General features: G+C 38.9%; 1 protein-coding gene across 2 annotated transcripts in view; it reads left to right on the top strand.

The window, feature by feature from the left end:
* Positions 1-15,715, top strand: part of LOC149169286 (HAD-superfamily hydrolase, subfamily IG, 5'-nucleotidase) — a 296,089-nt gene that overhangs the window by 267,474 nt on the left and 12,900 nt on the right. The window contains exons 15-16 of one of the 2 annotated variants that reach the window (XM_089428627.1): positions 8,289-8,351; positions 8,491-8,569. In XM_089428627.1, coding sequence (XP_089284753.1) covers positions 8,289-8,351; positions 8,491-8,569 — 142 coding nt within the window. Of the gene's footprint in view, positions 1-8,288; positions 8,352-8,490; positions 8,570-15,715 lie in introns of those variants that run through there. The other variant, XM_089428629.1, reaches the window with a different exon arrangement.

Raw genomic sequence — 15,715 nt, 5'->3', positions numbered from 1 at the left:
TTGCACTGGCTTTATGATTACACTTAGTATTAGTTTTGCACCATATGCGTGTTAGAGTAGGATGCATTGCATGCTGATTTTTACTTTAGAATTAATTGCATATGATATTGCTCATAGTAGAGTAGCTGCATTTAGATTAAAATTTACACATCTTATTATTTGTTGATTTTACGGCCTAACATTAAGCATGGGTGATCATAAGACACTGTACAAACATGTTGCCCCGTGGATTTAGTCTTTGATATGTGCAGGTAATAGGTCTATGGTAACCAAGAGATTGCTGGTGTTCTCGTGACCTCCCGTTCGAGTAGCTTCACCCACTTTCCGAGAGATCACATCCTAGTTGGAACCAGATGTTATCCAACATTTTGTGAGTGATATCCCTAGGAGAAAATTTTCTCTAAGATGGTCCTCAACCGGCAACCAACAACCCCTTACAACCACCAACTAGGTTGTTGTGCCATTACTCTGCCACCTGAGCCAACCATGTGGTTGCTTACCCATCTGTCATGATCGCATGTTTGAAGGTGGGCATCCTGAACCTAAATGTATGCCTTGTCATTTGATAATTGAGTATTGTAGTTTGCTTATCATGGACACTTTTGGGCATGGATTAATTGGGGATTCGACGGAAAGAGCAGGCTAGGTCTGTGCTTCTGTCCCTTAGACCTCTTTTGGATGTTACCCTTAGATCTTAGTCCTGCGGGATATCTTTTACTGACCTTTGGGTTTTAGGGTAGTACCATAGTTTTAAAACTCCGACTCCGACTCTGACTCGGCCGAGGATCGACTCCGACTCCGACTCCGAAACGGCAATGACTCGGCCGGCTCGATTTCAATGACTTGGCCGTTGTAAAAAATACATTAAATATTTATTTTTTTCATAAAAACACATAATTTTAAAGATTTTCATTCATGTTTCCAAACACACAGCGTTATAATATAGATGGAAGACAACATATGATCAAAGTAGGCTCATGAACGAATCCATTATATCAAAATGGTACCCAATGGCAATACATAGTCAACTGTCATACATGATCAAAGACTCAAAACAAAAAACACATAACCAAGGAGGCTAGAAATGGCCTCTACAACAAAAGTAAACTGTGACGGTGACCAGACTCTAGTACTAGTACTACTTAGTACTGGCTAGTAGCTACTGCTAGAGGAGCCAAGATCATGTCGATCAATCTCTGGATCATCATCATCAGAGTCAGACAGGGGGCCCCATGGCTCCTCGTCATCATCATCATCTCCAACTGCAACTGTAGAAGTGGTACCACTAGCAGGCTGTGCAACTGCAGCAGATGCAAGCTGAGATAGAGTAGATATGCGGTTGCGCTTCTGTCGTGGCTGAGCAGAGGAAGCACCTACAACTGGAGTCCTTGCTGGCTGTGAGACTGAGGCTGGTGGATTGGGATCTGCATTCAACTGAACAGGCTGAAGTTGAACAACATGTTCAAGTTCAACTGATGTCTCAAAATCTAAATCTAAATCATGATCCTCATCAGGATCAAACTCTGTTGGACGACTCTCCACTACCCAATCTGATGTTGGATCAATGTCTTCCAACACAATGGGATCTGAATCAGGTCCTTTGTTCAGCAAATGGTTTCGTCTGAGCCGAAGGTTGTATTGGACATAAACTAGATCATTTAACCGTTTTTGATCCAAACGGTTTCTCTTCTTTGTGTGAATCCTCTCAAAGACAGACCAATTGTGCTCACACCTAGATGCACTGCAAGTTTGACTCAAAATACGAATTGCAAACCTTTGCAATTCAGGACAATGGCCACCAAAGGCCTCCCACCATTGTGCTGCAAAAAACATAGGAGTGTAATGAGTTAGCTCAACAAAATTACAAATTATATCTAACTTTCAAATTATAAACGATTTAACAAACTTTAAAAAAAAAAGTAAAACTATTAAGAATTTGAAAATTGAAATTTTTGTTTACCTGGCTCATCTGCTTCTCTTGCAATCTTTGCTAGGTTCTTCCCAAAGGTACCTGATGCATTGCTGAAGATATTGGCCTGTCGGTGTATCTCCAGCTGATCAAACTCCAATGGGATCATGCGATCAATGCAATCAATCAGTCCATCTCTGACCTCCCCCCTCAAAGCTCCTGACTCCTTAGCTTTATAATGATACTATGGGTTCAAAAAATACCCAGCTGCATGTATAGGGCGATGGAGTTGATTGTTCTATCTTTCATCAATGATTGCCCAAATGGGCCCATACTTTGCCACTCTATCCTTGTATACCGTCTTTATTTGCTCCTTTGCTTGATCCATAGCCTCATAAATGAAGCCCATAGCCAACCTTTCCCCATCCACCAACCGCAACACCTTAACTAGTGGCTCAGCAAGCATCACAATCTCTGCTGCCTTTCTCCAAAAAGTTTCTTCATAGACGTTCCTTTTCAATTCTTTGCCTTCCGGTTTGTTAGACCAATTGCTTTGATTCCATTCATCACTGGAAAACATCTTTTGCAAGTTTCTATGTTGGGAAAGCATAGATTGCAATGTCAAAAAATGTGTAGCAAATCTAGTGATGGCAGGCCTAATAATATCCTTGCCCCCAGTGTGTTTCCTCATGAGGCTCAAAACCAATGTATGATTGTAGATAAATTTTTTTATGCTTTTGGCATGATCTATAGTGTTTTTGACCCAATCTAATTTTCCAACATCCTCAAGCATGACGTCTATGCAATGTGTAGCGCATGGGGTCCAAAAGATGGTCTTGTGTTTTTCCTCTAACAGTTTACTAGCAAGAACATAGTTAGAGGCATTATCTGTGATGATTTGAACAACATTAGCCACCCCCACCTCCTCAACAACCTAATCCAATAGCTGAAACAACAAGTGGCCATCTTTTACCTTATTAGATGCATCAACTGATTTTAAAAACATGGTTCCCTGTGGGCAGAAGACAAGAAAGTTTATGATGGTACGGTTTCTTTGATCAGTCCATCCATCTGACATGATGGTACACCCTGTTCTTGCCCATGAGTCCTTGAACTCTTGCAAATACTCATTAATGGATTGAATTCCTTTCTGCAAACAGAACCCCCTTAGCTCATGCATAGTAGGGCCTTTGAAGCCTTTTCCAGCAGCATGTATGGCATCAAACATAGGCTTATAATATGGTGAACGAGCAGCATTAAAGGGGATATCAACATCATACCACCATCTAGCTATGTACTCACAAGCAGTCTCCCTCAATTCTTTCTTCCAATGGTCATCTAAAGTGGGCTGTATTTGAGTTTTACTAACTTCAGGACCATGTGCATCTGATGGAGAGGAGGGAGTGAAATAACTTTTGATAGTCACATCACCCTTTTTCAAATTCATTCTACCCTTTCCCTTATCTTGAACAGAACCAAAAGAGGGAGGAACATATCGGAAAGGGTTAGATGTATCAGTTTGAGGGATAGAGGAAGAACCCTCAAAATCATAATGGGGGTTGGTAGCCATCATTTTTTGTATCTCCCTCTTCCTCCCAATTTCAGCCTGTATGTCTCTTTGCCTAGCCTTATCTTCTTTAAATTTCTCAAAGCTGGCCAACAAATGCTTCCTAATCTCCCCAATTTCTGGTGAGGTACATGGGGTAATTTGGCCTCTAATCCTTGCCAAGTGTTGTTTCAGCCTATTAATGCCCCCAAGACCTTCCTTAATTTTCGTATGGCAAAATTTGCATTGCATTTGACTATTAACCATTTCAACATATGCCCAAGCAGGATCTTTTGCTCTAGGTGCCATTTTTTGACTAGGAAATGAAAGCAAACAATCTGAAAATGAAAAAAAAAAACATTGATTCAATGTTCATTTATTTGACAAAAAACACTCTCTAAGCTTTCTAGATATGCACCTAAAATTTACTAAGCAAAAACAGATTTATAGAGGTGAAAAAAAATACCTCCAGGCACAAACTGCCTCCTCAAGCTTGCTCCAAGAATCAGCTCCTCAATGCTGCTCCAAATGGCTGCCCAAGAAGCTCTTCACTCCAGCTACAATGCTCCTCCAAGACTCCTCATTGCTGCTCCAAAAACAAGCTCAAGAACTGCTCACTAACTCTCAAAGAGGACTCTCACTCAAATGCATAAGATTGCTGTGAGAGAATGAGAGCACTTGAGTGCGTTAAATAGGGTTTGGGAGGGGGAAATGGACCCCAAATGACATTTAGCAAATTCATATAACTCCTTGGAGTCCAAACCAATCAGAAAACACTTTAAAAATCCATTAAAAAAATATTAAAACGCTGTTTAACGTGTTCTGGGCCGGCTTTTTGTGACTCGGCCGAGTCATAACGGAAACGGCCGAGTTGGCCGAGTTAGCCATGACTCGGCCAAACGAACCGTTCCAAAGGCCGGGTCATTGCGGAGGGTATTGGCTCGGATCAACTCGGCCGTTTCGGTATCGAAACAGCCGTTTCTTAAAACAATGGGTAGTACTACATGGGAAACCTCAATTTTGGTTGCGTGGCCCCACTCTCTCATCCACAAACGTTACTCCCCTTCCATTCATTATAGTCCCTTTCATTATTATTCCCACCTGGGTCCACATTTCCCCAATGGGTCCACATAAGGTTGGCCTCCCCTTCCCCTTGCCAACACCTTCGATCGGGCTTCAAACCCCGGAGGTTGATGTAGCTGAAAAGAAAAGTAAAAGCATAATTGGCCTCATTCAATAGGAAAATGTACCAAAAAATGCAATAAATGGCCTAGAAAAACACATTTAACACTTGGGCAAAATCCAAATGCATGAACTCTACCCCATACCCATGGCCATCACCCTGGCTCCTATAGGCGCTAGACGAGCCTCCTTTATCATTCTGAAACCCATGATTGTCCCAACCCTTGGTGGGCAATGAACCGCCCTACCTTAAAAGGGGTATCCACTGCTATACCTTACACATCATGCCCTTATCCTTTGAGCCCCGAGCAATTAATCAAAGAAAAATCATAAAAGGCAAAAGACATATAAATAAGGGTGGAAAAGTCAAGGCTGGGGTATCTTGTGCACCACGATTACTCCTTCCTATAGATTATATACCCAAGTGTGGGCTTCCCTTTATTAACTAGCCTTGTACCCCGACATGTGGCCCAGGATTGCCCCTCTCATTCTCTACTCCATTCATCTCTTTATCACATGCCACCACCATTTGAAGGATGTACCTTGGACATACTATCCCCTCTAAAGGTACAAACCACCTAATAGGATACTTGGTTAACCCCCCTTGGAGCTTGGAGACATTAGCATATGCCAAAGCCCACTATGGAAGGGCATGCCATTATGAGGTGCCCACCTGTTATCCATGGTTTGTAAGCTTTTTAACTCAAATACTTTAAATAATTGGTTGTACTGGAAGGCTAGGGGACACATTGGATCTTAAGCAGGATTGATGATGGTCTCCATTTTGGATTTGGTCTCCCTATACGGGGTCCTAACCCTCTAGAGGGCTACATTGGCGCATGTAGGGTGTGTGTAGAGAGCAATGGGCTTCCGTAACAGTAGACAACATTCCATGGATCCCCAAAGATGTTCAAAGATTCCTCGAGATTCACCTATTTACGAGGAAGATGCACCTGGTTCACCATGCCCACGGACCCCACAATTGTACCATGCACTTGGCAGATGACCCAGAACCTATATGTTGATGTGACATCACTTACACTATCATCTGAGCCCTTGTAGATGGTCTACAGTTATCTTCGATCGATTTGGAGACCCATGAGGTTGCTTGTGTGCCCCCACACCCATTGGGAGCACCACAGGTTTATTATTTGGAGAACAATGGGGCAATCCCTTGTGCACTTCTTTTGGTAGTCTTATTCATCATTATGGCACTTATGGACTTCATCAATCTTCTTAGAGGGCCAACGACATGTATTATTGATCATTCGACATCTTGAGAGGCTCATTCTTTTGTTTATGAGCTAGTTTGGTGGGCTTGTTACCAAAAGTTAGTTATTTTGCACATTATTTTATTCTAGTGGTTAATGTAGGCTTAATTTAGCTATATCAAACTCATTATGAGTATATAAATATAGGTGATGTGAATTCGTTTTAGCGTCATCACTTGGATTGGACTTGTATCTCTTTAGAGAACTTCGCTATCCTTCTTGGAGGACGAATTTTTGGAGCATGGAATGAATTTTGATGTTTGGATCATTTTCTCTTGTCTTGGAGCTTCTTGATTGGCAAAGTTTTGATGGTTGGATATACTCTTAATACATGTAAGTGCAATTTAAATGCTATTCTTTCTTTCTATTTTGTCACATACATTGTTGCTGGGATTTCTCTATACTAGTGCTAATTCACTGCATCCATTTATGCGAAGTTGTGGAAATTTTGTTTCTAGATAGTGGTGCTTCATGTATGGGCCATGTATTATGAGCGAATGTTGCTAGAGATGCTTCATCATTGAAATTCATCTTGATAAGCCATCTATTTTGCCAAACAAAGTGTAAAGATCTTGAAGTTTCTTTTGTTGTTGCCCTAATGATAAGTGAATTTGTCTTCGAGGCCTCCTTGACATTGAAAATCCAAAGCCCATAGTCATAATTCTACTTGATTCCAATCTCCCAAAAAGGATTAGGTACTGGTCCTCCATAGGTGATCACCTCAAAGCTTTTTTCTTTCACCTTCCCCTCTTTTCTAGGCCTAGCCTACATAGGTTACCTAGGGTATCAATTAACTCACGATATAGCCATCCAAACACTTCGATTACTGCGCTGGTGTGTCCTCAAGAACCCCTCCAAATTTCATGAGATTCCGACGGTGGGATCTTGAGATATCACAAGCCCTAGCTTGAAGACCGATTCTTTCCCTTGATTTCCTTAGGCTAGAAACCTCACTGAGATCATTGCATTATCTTTCATTGAAAATTCCTTCCTTGATCCCCTTCTCCCCCCTGATTAGGTCAAGTATATCATTGGTTGCTAATCCCTACCCCCTTGACTTAACCCGGGTCCACTTGGTCCCACAACTTGTTGAAGCCAATTTCACAAAGACAACTTGGAAGCCAAATTTCCACAAGGATTTTAGGAGCTAAGAATTTTTTAACAAGTCATATACTCGAACCCTAGCTCTTAGAATTCCACTAAGCCCGTCCTAGAGAGCCTTTCATCTTGCTTTGAAGGCAAGCAAGTCATATATTGGAGCCTCTCTTGTGAATAGGCTTTTAGGATCACCTCTAATCCTATCATTGATCCATTCAATTTTGTGATCCTTATTATAATGGGTCTCCTCCCATTGGTGAAATGCCGTAAAGAGTAGGGAGCTTTAGTCGAGGTGATAGTGGGCTATCGATCCATTGTTGCCCTTGACCTTGTGGTAGCCCTTTTAGGACCCCTGTTAGTTTGAGCGGTAACAATATCCACGAGGAATAAATATTGAACCAGCCTATATCGATCTTAACTCCGGATCTTCCAATTGCCGAGAGGGTTGAAATCTCTTTTCACTCTAAAAGAGGTTTGCACCTCAAGGGTTTTGATCCCTCTTGGCGCTTGGTAGATCCGGACTTAAGATGGATCTAGGCTGGTGTAATTATTAATAATTGATAATTATAATTATTAATCTAATTTTTATGTATTTTGACGTAGTATTGGTTTATTTAATAATTATAATTATTAATATTATTTTTATATTTTATTAATTTTTTTAACTGTATTTTATTTTTATTACCATATAATTTGTCTGAGTCAAAATGTTTACATAACATAACATAACCTTACAACATCTCTTCCATGCTGGGCTGCAGAGCACCTCTCGGCGCAATAATGAATAGAAGTGAAGATGAAATAGAATAAATAATGTGTAATATATGTACAAATGAAAAGGGGGCCACAAATAAGTGTTGTGCCTAGTCTTTAATAAATCAGTTAGTTATATTACACGTTACACCACATTAAATATATATCACATATTTATCATGATAGCTGCAGAACCATTCTTGGAACCTAAATGAATAGAATATTTTTAGAATTGATTCTCCACTTCCTACTGATCTCTTGGCCTTCCTGGTTTTCTATCTATTCAGTAGCCCATCATCCAAAGTTCTGCATCTACTTTGTAACATTGCCTTAATTGGTTAACGTAACAAAGACTTCTTACCAACTTAAAATTAAAGATAAAATTTTTCTACACTGTACGTCTAAACGTTAAGGCTGCAGTATTTACAACAAATTCAAGGGTATATCAGCTAGATTACAATTAATAGGAAATATATGGTTAATTGGCATTTGTCTCTGATGTTTAATTTTTCACCGTGCCCTTTTCTAGGTGGGGCTACCTCTCACGTTCTGGTCTATGGGACAAAAGCCATCTTACAAGGCAAATTGAGAAGTAAGTGACTTAATCTAGTTTAAGGGATTTTACTTTACACTAAACATATGTAGGGTTTTTTAAGTTGTTTCCATTCTATTGTTATAACTTTTCAGTATTTGACTTTCCCAAATCCGTTTTATTCGTCTTGTCATCATAGGTATGCAGATATATATACTTCACGAGTTTCAAACTTTTTGCGGTATACACCATTTATGTACTTCCGATCACAAGCTCAGGTATTTATACAGACACCCACAGCTAGCCTGAAGAGGTTTTGCATTTTCATTGACTCTAGATTCTAGTATTTGCTTAATATCAATTCAGTTGATAAAAAACTGCTACGCAGAAGATCACAATTTATGGTTTTAGATGATTTTTTCTTTAATCTTTAGATTACGTGGGTGTTTGGAGAGATGTATACAAATGGCAGTGGAAAACAATAGTTTCTTTTAATACCGAGGAGATTTCCATATTCTATTTTGACGAATCGAGGTCAAACCCTGCCATACTTATGAGAATGTCAGCTTGTAGAAATTTTTCTAAGGCAATTAATGCCACTTAAGAAATTTCATCTCACAAGAAGGTTTTCCAGATCTTAACCCTGTAAATTTTCAGCCTTAGGGCTGATCTTAAATATATTTTACGGCAGTGGAGAGCAGAGAACATTTCACTCCTTTTCAATCCAATCAACAAGGAAATCCAAGAGAAAGGATACAAAGTGTGTGCCAACAAGTTTGAACCCTTTAGGACAATCTTAGCAAAGCGTAATCCAGATATGAAATGTATTTCTGACAGCAGTAATCTGCCCTAATATCATTAATATCAATGTTAATACCTTTACAAATTTCAACCTTAAACTTGTGTCAAATCAGCAAGACATACCAGTGCTGGAAATTATCAATCCCTAAAGATAAAAATTGCTGAAATTCAATCTTGCAATATGAACACTTTTGAATTTCTGGAAACTCCATATATATATAAGAGATGAAGTTCAAATACATACTCTCTGCTTAGCACAAGCTGGTTGAACCATCTGGAAACTCGATATATATATATACACACACACACACATGCACACAAGAGATGGAGTTCAATACATACTCTCTGCTTAGCAGAAGCTTGTACAATCCTCCAAGCTCTCCAAAACACTAGCTAGGGAAAACCAAGAAAGCCATAGCCAACACCAAGGAGCATTAACAAATATCACACTAGCAAGTCCTAGGTAAGACATCTTCTCTTCTCAACAAACACAACTGACAACTTAATATTCAAAATCCTATCTCCAATCTCTCCAAGGGATGAAACCCTAACCCTAGTATTCAAGATGCTCCAAGCGTTCCAAGAAATTCCAGTGCATCCAAGACAAGAGAAATCAAGTACAAAAAAGAAGTACAAATAGAGAGAAAGACTTGTGAACTAACCTCACATCTCTAACACAAGATGATTGAGATGCTTATCAAAGACTCTCTCCTTTCTCTCTATATATGAGGGTAAGGGAGGCCAACGATACAAAAATAAGCCTAAATGCTTCAAGCAACCTACAAAACACAAGTAGGCCCACACATCTGAAGTGCCACACTCCAAGTGTAAAAATGTCAAGCTCCAGGTGTTCTTGCCACAAACAAGGTTCCAATGCAATGACGATCAATGAAAACTATCTAATGCTCTTCCTAGTACCTACATGCCTCTAAGGACTCCAATGCTCCTCATACAAGATCCCAAGGACTCCAACATTTCTCCTAAGCCATGTGTTCCATTGGGTCCACTACACCTACATGAACACTATTGTAACCCAAGCATCCCCACATCAACTTCATGCCTCCATGCAAACACCCAAGCCACCCCATGATGTTTAGGTCTCAACACCCTTCTTTGAAATGCCAAGCACTCCTCCATTGCAAGGGATTCTATTTAGCAAGCAACTAATCTCCACATGGTCATCATGAAGAATATTCCCTAGTTGTTTAAAGATCACTTCTACCTATGATTTTACCGGTATAGTGACGTTGCATGGGTCCCACCATTATGTTAAGAGGGCGGAATTTGGGGCAGGGGCAGGGAAATATACTATATCATCTACCACATATCGTAAGCAGTATACTGCTACCATCAAAATTCAGACACCCCCTGCCCTAGTTAAAGTTCGGGAGGTCGGGGGGCCTTGAAATTGCTTTTTCGCCGTCGATTCCAATTGGATGGCTCAATGCCTCTTGGAAGGTGCGTGATGTTTATGGCATTTGCACTTTATTAAAACTAAAAATTGAAACTTTATAAACTATATAATAAAGTTTAAAATGAAAATAAGTTTTTAGTAACTATTTACAATTTTTCCAATTTTGTAAAACAATGTTACTGCAGGAAGCTGATAGGTTCCTTGATGTATTTTGTCAACACTATATGTTTTGCAATGAACACCTTGAGTCAATTCATGGTGGAGCCAAGGTAGGAGCATTGGTTAGTAGCAAAGTTTGTGGTCAGGTATTTGAGGGGCATAGTGGAGTATGGTTTGATATATTTTGGAGATGGTGAAGTGAAGTTGCAAGGTTATTAACACTTAGAGTGGGTAGCCAGTGCAACAGATAGGAAGAGCACCTTAGGGTGCTGCTTTAGCTTAGGATTAGTGATAATATCGTGGTTCAACAAGAAGTAAACTTCCATGGCACTTAGTTGAGTAGAAGCATAATACATGGTAGCCTAAGTCACTTGACATGGGAAAACGGGACACACAAGACACAAAAATACGAGAGTCTGACACGGGACATGGAGACCCCCCAAAACAAGACACATAGGACACATTATATACTATATATATTAAAAAAATTAATAGATACATCATATTATGATATTACACAAATTCTCATGATGATACAAGTAACAAATTCAATCATGATTCATCAATGGTACAAGTTTACAACTAGAAATTAACCATAAATTCCAGTTTTCTCATTAAAGTCATCAAAATCAAAATGTATTACGTAAGTACTGAGCCCTAAGGACTCTTGATTAGGAATGCCAATGGAAAATAGCAAATACAAAACAAGGTAGACACTAGAACCCCCAACTGTGGAATAGGAAGGTAGAATCTCATAGGCTATTGCCAACAGGCTATAGGCTATGCCTATAGCTCATCAAAATCAAAATTAGCATCAGTACCACCACTGCTCTCTTTTGCATCCTCCCCCTCTATATCCAATGTAATCTTTGCATCTGCTGGTGTGGAGGATGACCTCTCAAGAGTATCACCATCATCAGAAGTGATAGGCTCTATCATTGGGTCATTAAGATCCAAGTAGCTTGAATCAACTCCAAAACATGCGTATCTGCTTTGTTGGTTGGCCCCACAATCCTTCAACTACCAAACAATGATTGCAAATGAGGAAAAGCGGCCCAATACCGACTTTTATCAAGCTTGCGGGTCGCTTTTTGGTAGACATGTGTCTGAAAATTGCGATTCTTTGTGGGCACAAATCAGATTCTTGTAGGGCATGAATCCAAATTTTGTGACACCTCTAGCTTCGAATCAGACACGTGTCCCTTAAGAATCGTGTTTGACACGATGGATTTGTGAGATGTGGGGGCGGGTAGCGAATCCGATGACTTAGATGGTAACTAGTATTGCTAGTTGTGAGGCCATTTGGCTTGGCAAGTTATTTGATTAAGAGTCAAAGCCTACAATCATTTTCTTTGATAATCAAAGTTGCATCAAACTCTTCGAGAAGTGTTTCATGATAGGTCCAAGCATATAGAGATAATATATCACTTCAAATGAGATAGGGTGCAAAATGTTGTAGTGAAGCTCTAACATATTCCCAGTTTGGTAGGTAGTTGATATTTTGACCGAACCCTTGGAAAAATGGAAGTTTGAGGCATTTAGAGAAAATTGTGGATGGGTGCAAAGTTTCTTCCTTGCTAAGACAGAGGGCTCAAACTGCCATCCATTAACCTTAGCTCTGATACCATGTTGAGAAATCAATAGGGTAGTAGATTAAGGTTGATTTCTCTTTACTTGATAATTGCTTGTGAATATATGTTGAATTCTTATTATTTTTATTATGTTTTTCTTCATCAAACAATTACCACAACATAAATCATGAAGATCAAAAAAAGACAATGGACACAAGATATAGGCTCCAATCTAGGGCAAAACCCCACAAGTGGGAAAACCCAACCAATCTTCTCATTTTATAGAATCAGATGAAAGGGAGAAATCCAAGACCCAAGACTGATACAAGAATCCAACCTCCAAGAAGCCAAGTCAAGCCCTCCAAATTTCAGTCAACAAATCTTCATCTTAGCTTGTATTACTTCACAAAAATATAACCTCAATCCCTCACATCTACTTTCGAAATATAGCCTCAAGAAACTTGCATCTTCTTCATAACTTTAGCCTCTGAACTTTGCATGCCTTTCACCTCAGATCTCATTTCAGAAAGCACCGAATTTTCTTGCCATTTGATGGAGGATGTATGCCAATATATAGTTCTTCTCATATGCAAAAAGACACATCTTTTGAGTGAGGGGACTTGTCATCCAAGAGGGTCGACTTGGCTTCTTGAGGTGAGTTGATCCAAATTACAATTTTAACAATTCTTTGTCCTTTTTCTTTACAAGAAGTCCAAATAGGACTTTGACTATTTGACTCAATAAAATCTAGAAGCATGAAGAACATGCTTAACTAAAATAATAAAATATTCTTTTTATTCTTTTTCTTATTTTTACATAAGATACAAAATGATACAAGTAAAATTATCGAGATTGAACCTAGTTACGCTTTTCAACGCTCCCTCTTAACTAGGGTGGTATTCAAATTACAATGGGACACAAGGATACTCTCAAATTGAAATATTCTCATAAGAAGAGTTTGGATTGATAAACATCATCAAACATCAACATCATAACTAGCATTGTCAATTACAAAATAGCAAGGCCTTGACTGACAAGCTTTAACTCGACTAGATTAGAGCACAATGCTGGGAGGCATACATTTGGACACCACTACTACCTCTCAAGGCACATACCCCATTCAGATGTTCACCAGGTATGCTCATACAAGACTATTCTTATCTTGGATTCCCATTCCTCAAAGAATATCGCCCTCTTCGACTACTCTTATCTTGGATACCCTGCCCTATCCTCAAAGAGTATTGTTCTACAGGACTACTCCTATCTTGGATTCCCAATTCTCAAGGAGTATCAATCCTAGATGCTTATCGAATCCTCCATTCTTCCTACTAGTGCCTTCACTAGACTTACCACTGTTAGTCCTAGTCTAGTGCATGACACATGAAGAATATGGTGTCCACCATCACTCCCTCTCAACCAGGGAGGAGATCGTTACTCCCTCTCAACTAGGGAGACATAACCACAGGCTTCAGCTTGTCTTGTTCATCAGCTACTTGTTCTTCCGTGGAGATCTTAGTAGTAGCTTGTAGGGTTTCTTGGCTCCTAATAACTTCACATCATATTGAACTTCGACCTTTCTAGATCTTGACAATCTTCATGCAACTTTGTCATCAAATGGTTTATCTATCATCTTCAAGGAGCCAAACTTCCTCACAGCTGCTAGCACATGTCTTCTTCCTTCATAACAAAGTTCTGCCTCATATTCTTCAATAAGTCATGTCAACTTTCCAAATATCAATTCTACCCTCATGCTCTTCCATGCCATCAATAGTACTGTCCACACAATCCATGTGCTTTCAAATCAAATCAAACAACTGCTTGTACAATATCATCAAACAAGTTATCTCAGCTGCTATCTTTCCAGCCTCTTCGCATACTTCAACAATATGTCCTTCCAAGGAGCCAAACCATATTACATGATTATTAGAGTTGCCAAATCACAATAGCCTCTAGTCAAGGTGTGGGATTCTTCATGTCAAATTCTGCTACTTGCTCCCTCTGAGGTCAACATTCCTTTGCATGGTCTATCTTCATATTGCAATAGAGTTCTACTTCATGCTCTTCAAATTTCAATCATCAATCAATGTGTTCTTGGAATTGAACCAATCCACTACAAGCTTCAATTAATATCATATCCATCAGGGTCTTTACAATTCCCTCATTACATTTGAGGTAAGTGAACTTCTTGCCCTTTAATCAAATTTCTTGATGCAAACTTCAAACTGTTCTCTTCTTCTTCATCTTCATGCTTTGCCACGTTCTTTCACTTCTTCCTTTTGTTAGGTGAGCTTTAGATAAATCTTTTCTTGACCTGCAACCTTTATTAGAAGAACATGAAAGAACAAGAAGGATAAGGCACAAAGATAATAAACAAGGAGATATAAATTACTTATCTTTTGAGAAGGATTAGCTCCCTCTTAATCTTGGACTTGTTCACCAACCTTGTTCTCACATTAAACATCAAGGGTTAGATCTATCTTTAACAATGAACATGATTAGATAGGGTTTTGTTTCTAGGGTTTCTTTTAGTCCAAACTATGCTAGGGTTTATAAACCCTAAATGCCAAAGATTTTAAGGCCGGCTACTCAAGAATTGCAAACCCTAGTTCCTTCATAATCATCAAGACTTGTCATCCATGCACTGCAAAATTCTACTAGCTGTAGCAAAAACCCTAATGATACTGTTTGACATGCATTTTATCCATTTCATTTCTTGATCTAGTCTTCATATGCAGTTATCTTTGCTGAAAATTGGTAGCTCAAGGATGTATTTCCTTAAATAAAATCTCATTCAAGGATGTATTTCCTTAAATAAAATCTCATTTTTGGCAATTTTGGGGTGACTATCTAAAAGCAGAAAGTCATGTTTAGCAGCTAAAGTATGACTTTCCAAAAATAGTAAATCACCTTGCATCAATTGATAATCAAGTATAGTTGAAGAAAAATCACTTAACTTATCATTAATCAATCCTAATAGTTCAATCTCAACTTAATCATCAATATTATTAATGTTATTATTATTATCCTTTATGATACTATGATATTATTATTAAAATGAATTACAAGTCACCTTACCTTCATCACCTCAATTACTTCGCACCTCTCTCCTTGATGACTCACATGGCACTTCGTAACTCTCTCTTTCTCTTAATGATATGTTTGTTGAAATATGTAACTAGGTTCGGTCTTCATAATGTCTAATGCAATCTTGATTTTATGTATTTAATGTAAAAGAGAAAAGAAAAATTATTATTATTATTTTTATAGCATGGGTTTCATGATCAAGGTCATTTATTATAGGTTAAGCACCCATTGTGTGCTTTTAGAGCTTTCTCATAGAGTCTAGGACTCAATGAAGTCATTATCATATGTAAAAGACCCTATTGGGAATTTTGTATCATGTAAAAATAAATTATTACGAGTCAAATGGTCAAAAGTCTCTCTCGAAGACCAAGTCGGCCTGCAAGAAGACAAGTCGG

This window comes from Pinus tabuliformis, chromosome 4_2, assembly GCF_031772625.1.
Source record: "Pinus tabuliformis cultivar Carrire ecotype Pingquan chromosome 4_2, CPIR1, whole genome shotgun sequence".
NCBI lineage: Eukaryota > Viridiplantae > Streptophyta > Pinopsida > Pinales > Pinaceae > Pinus > Pinus tabuliformis.
This window is presented reverse-complemented; position numbering and strand designations above follow the sequence as displayed.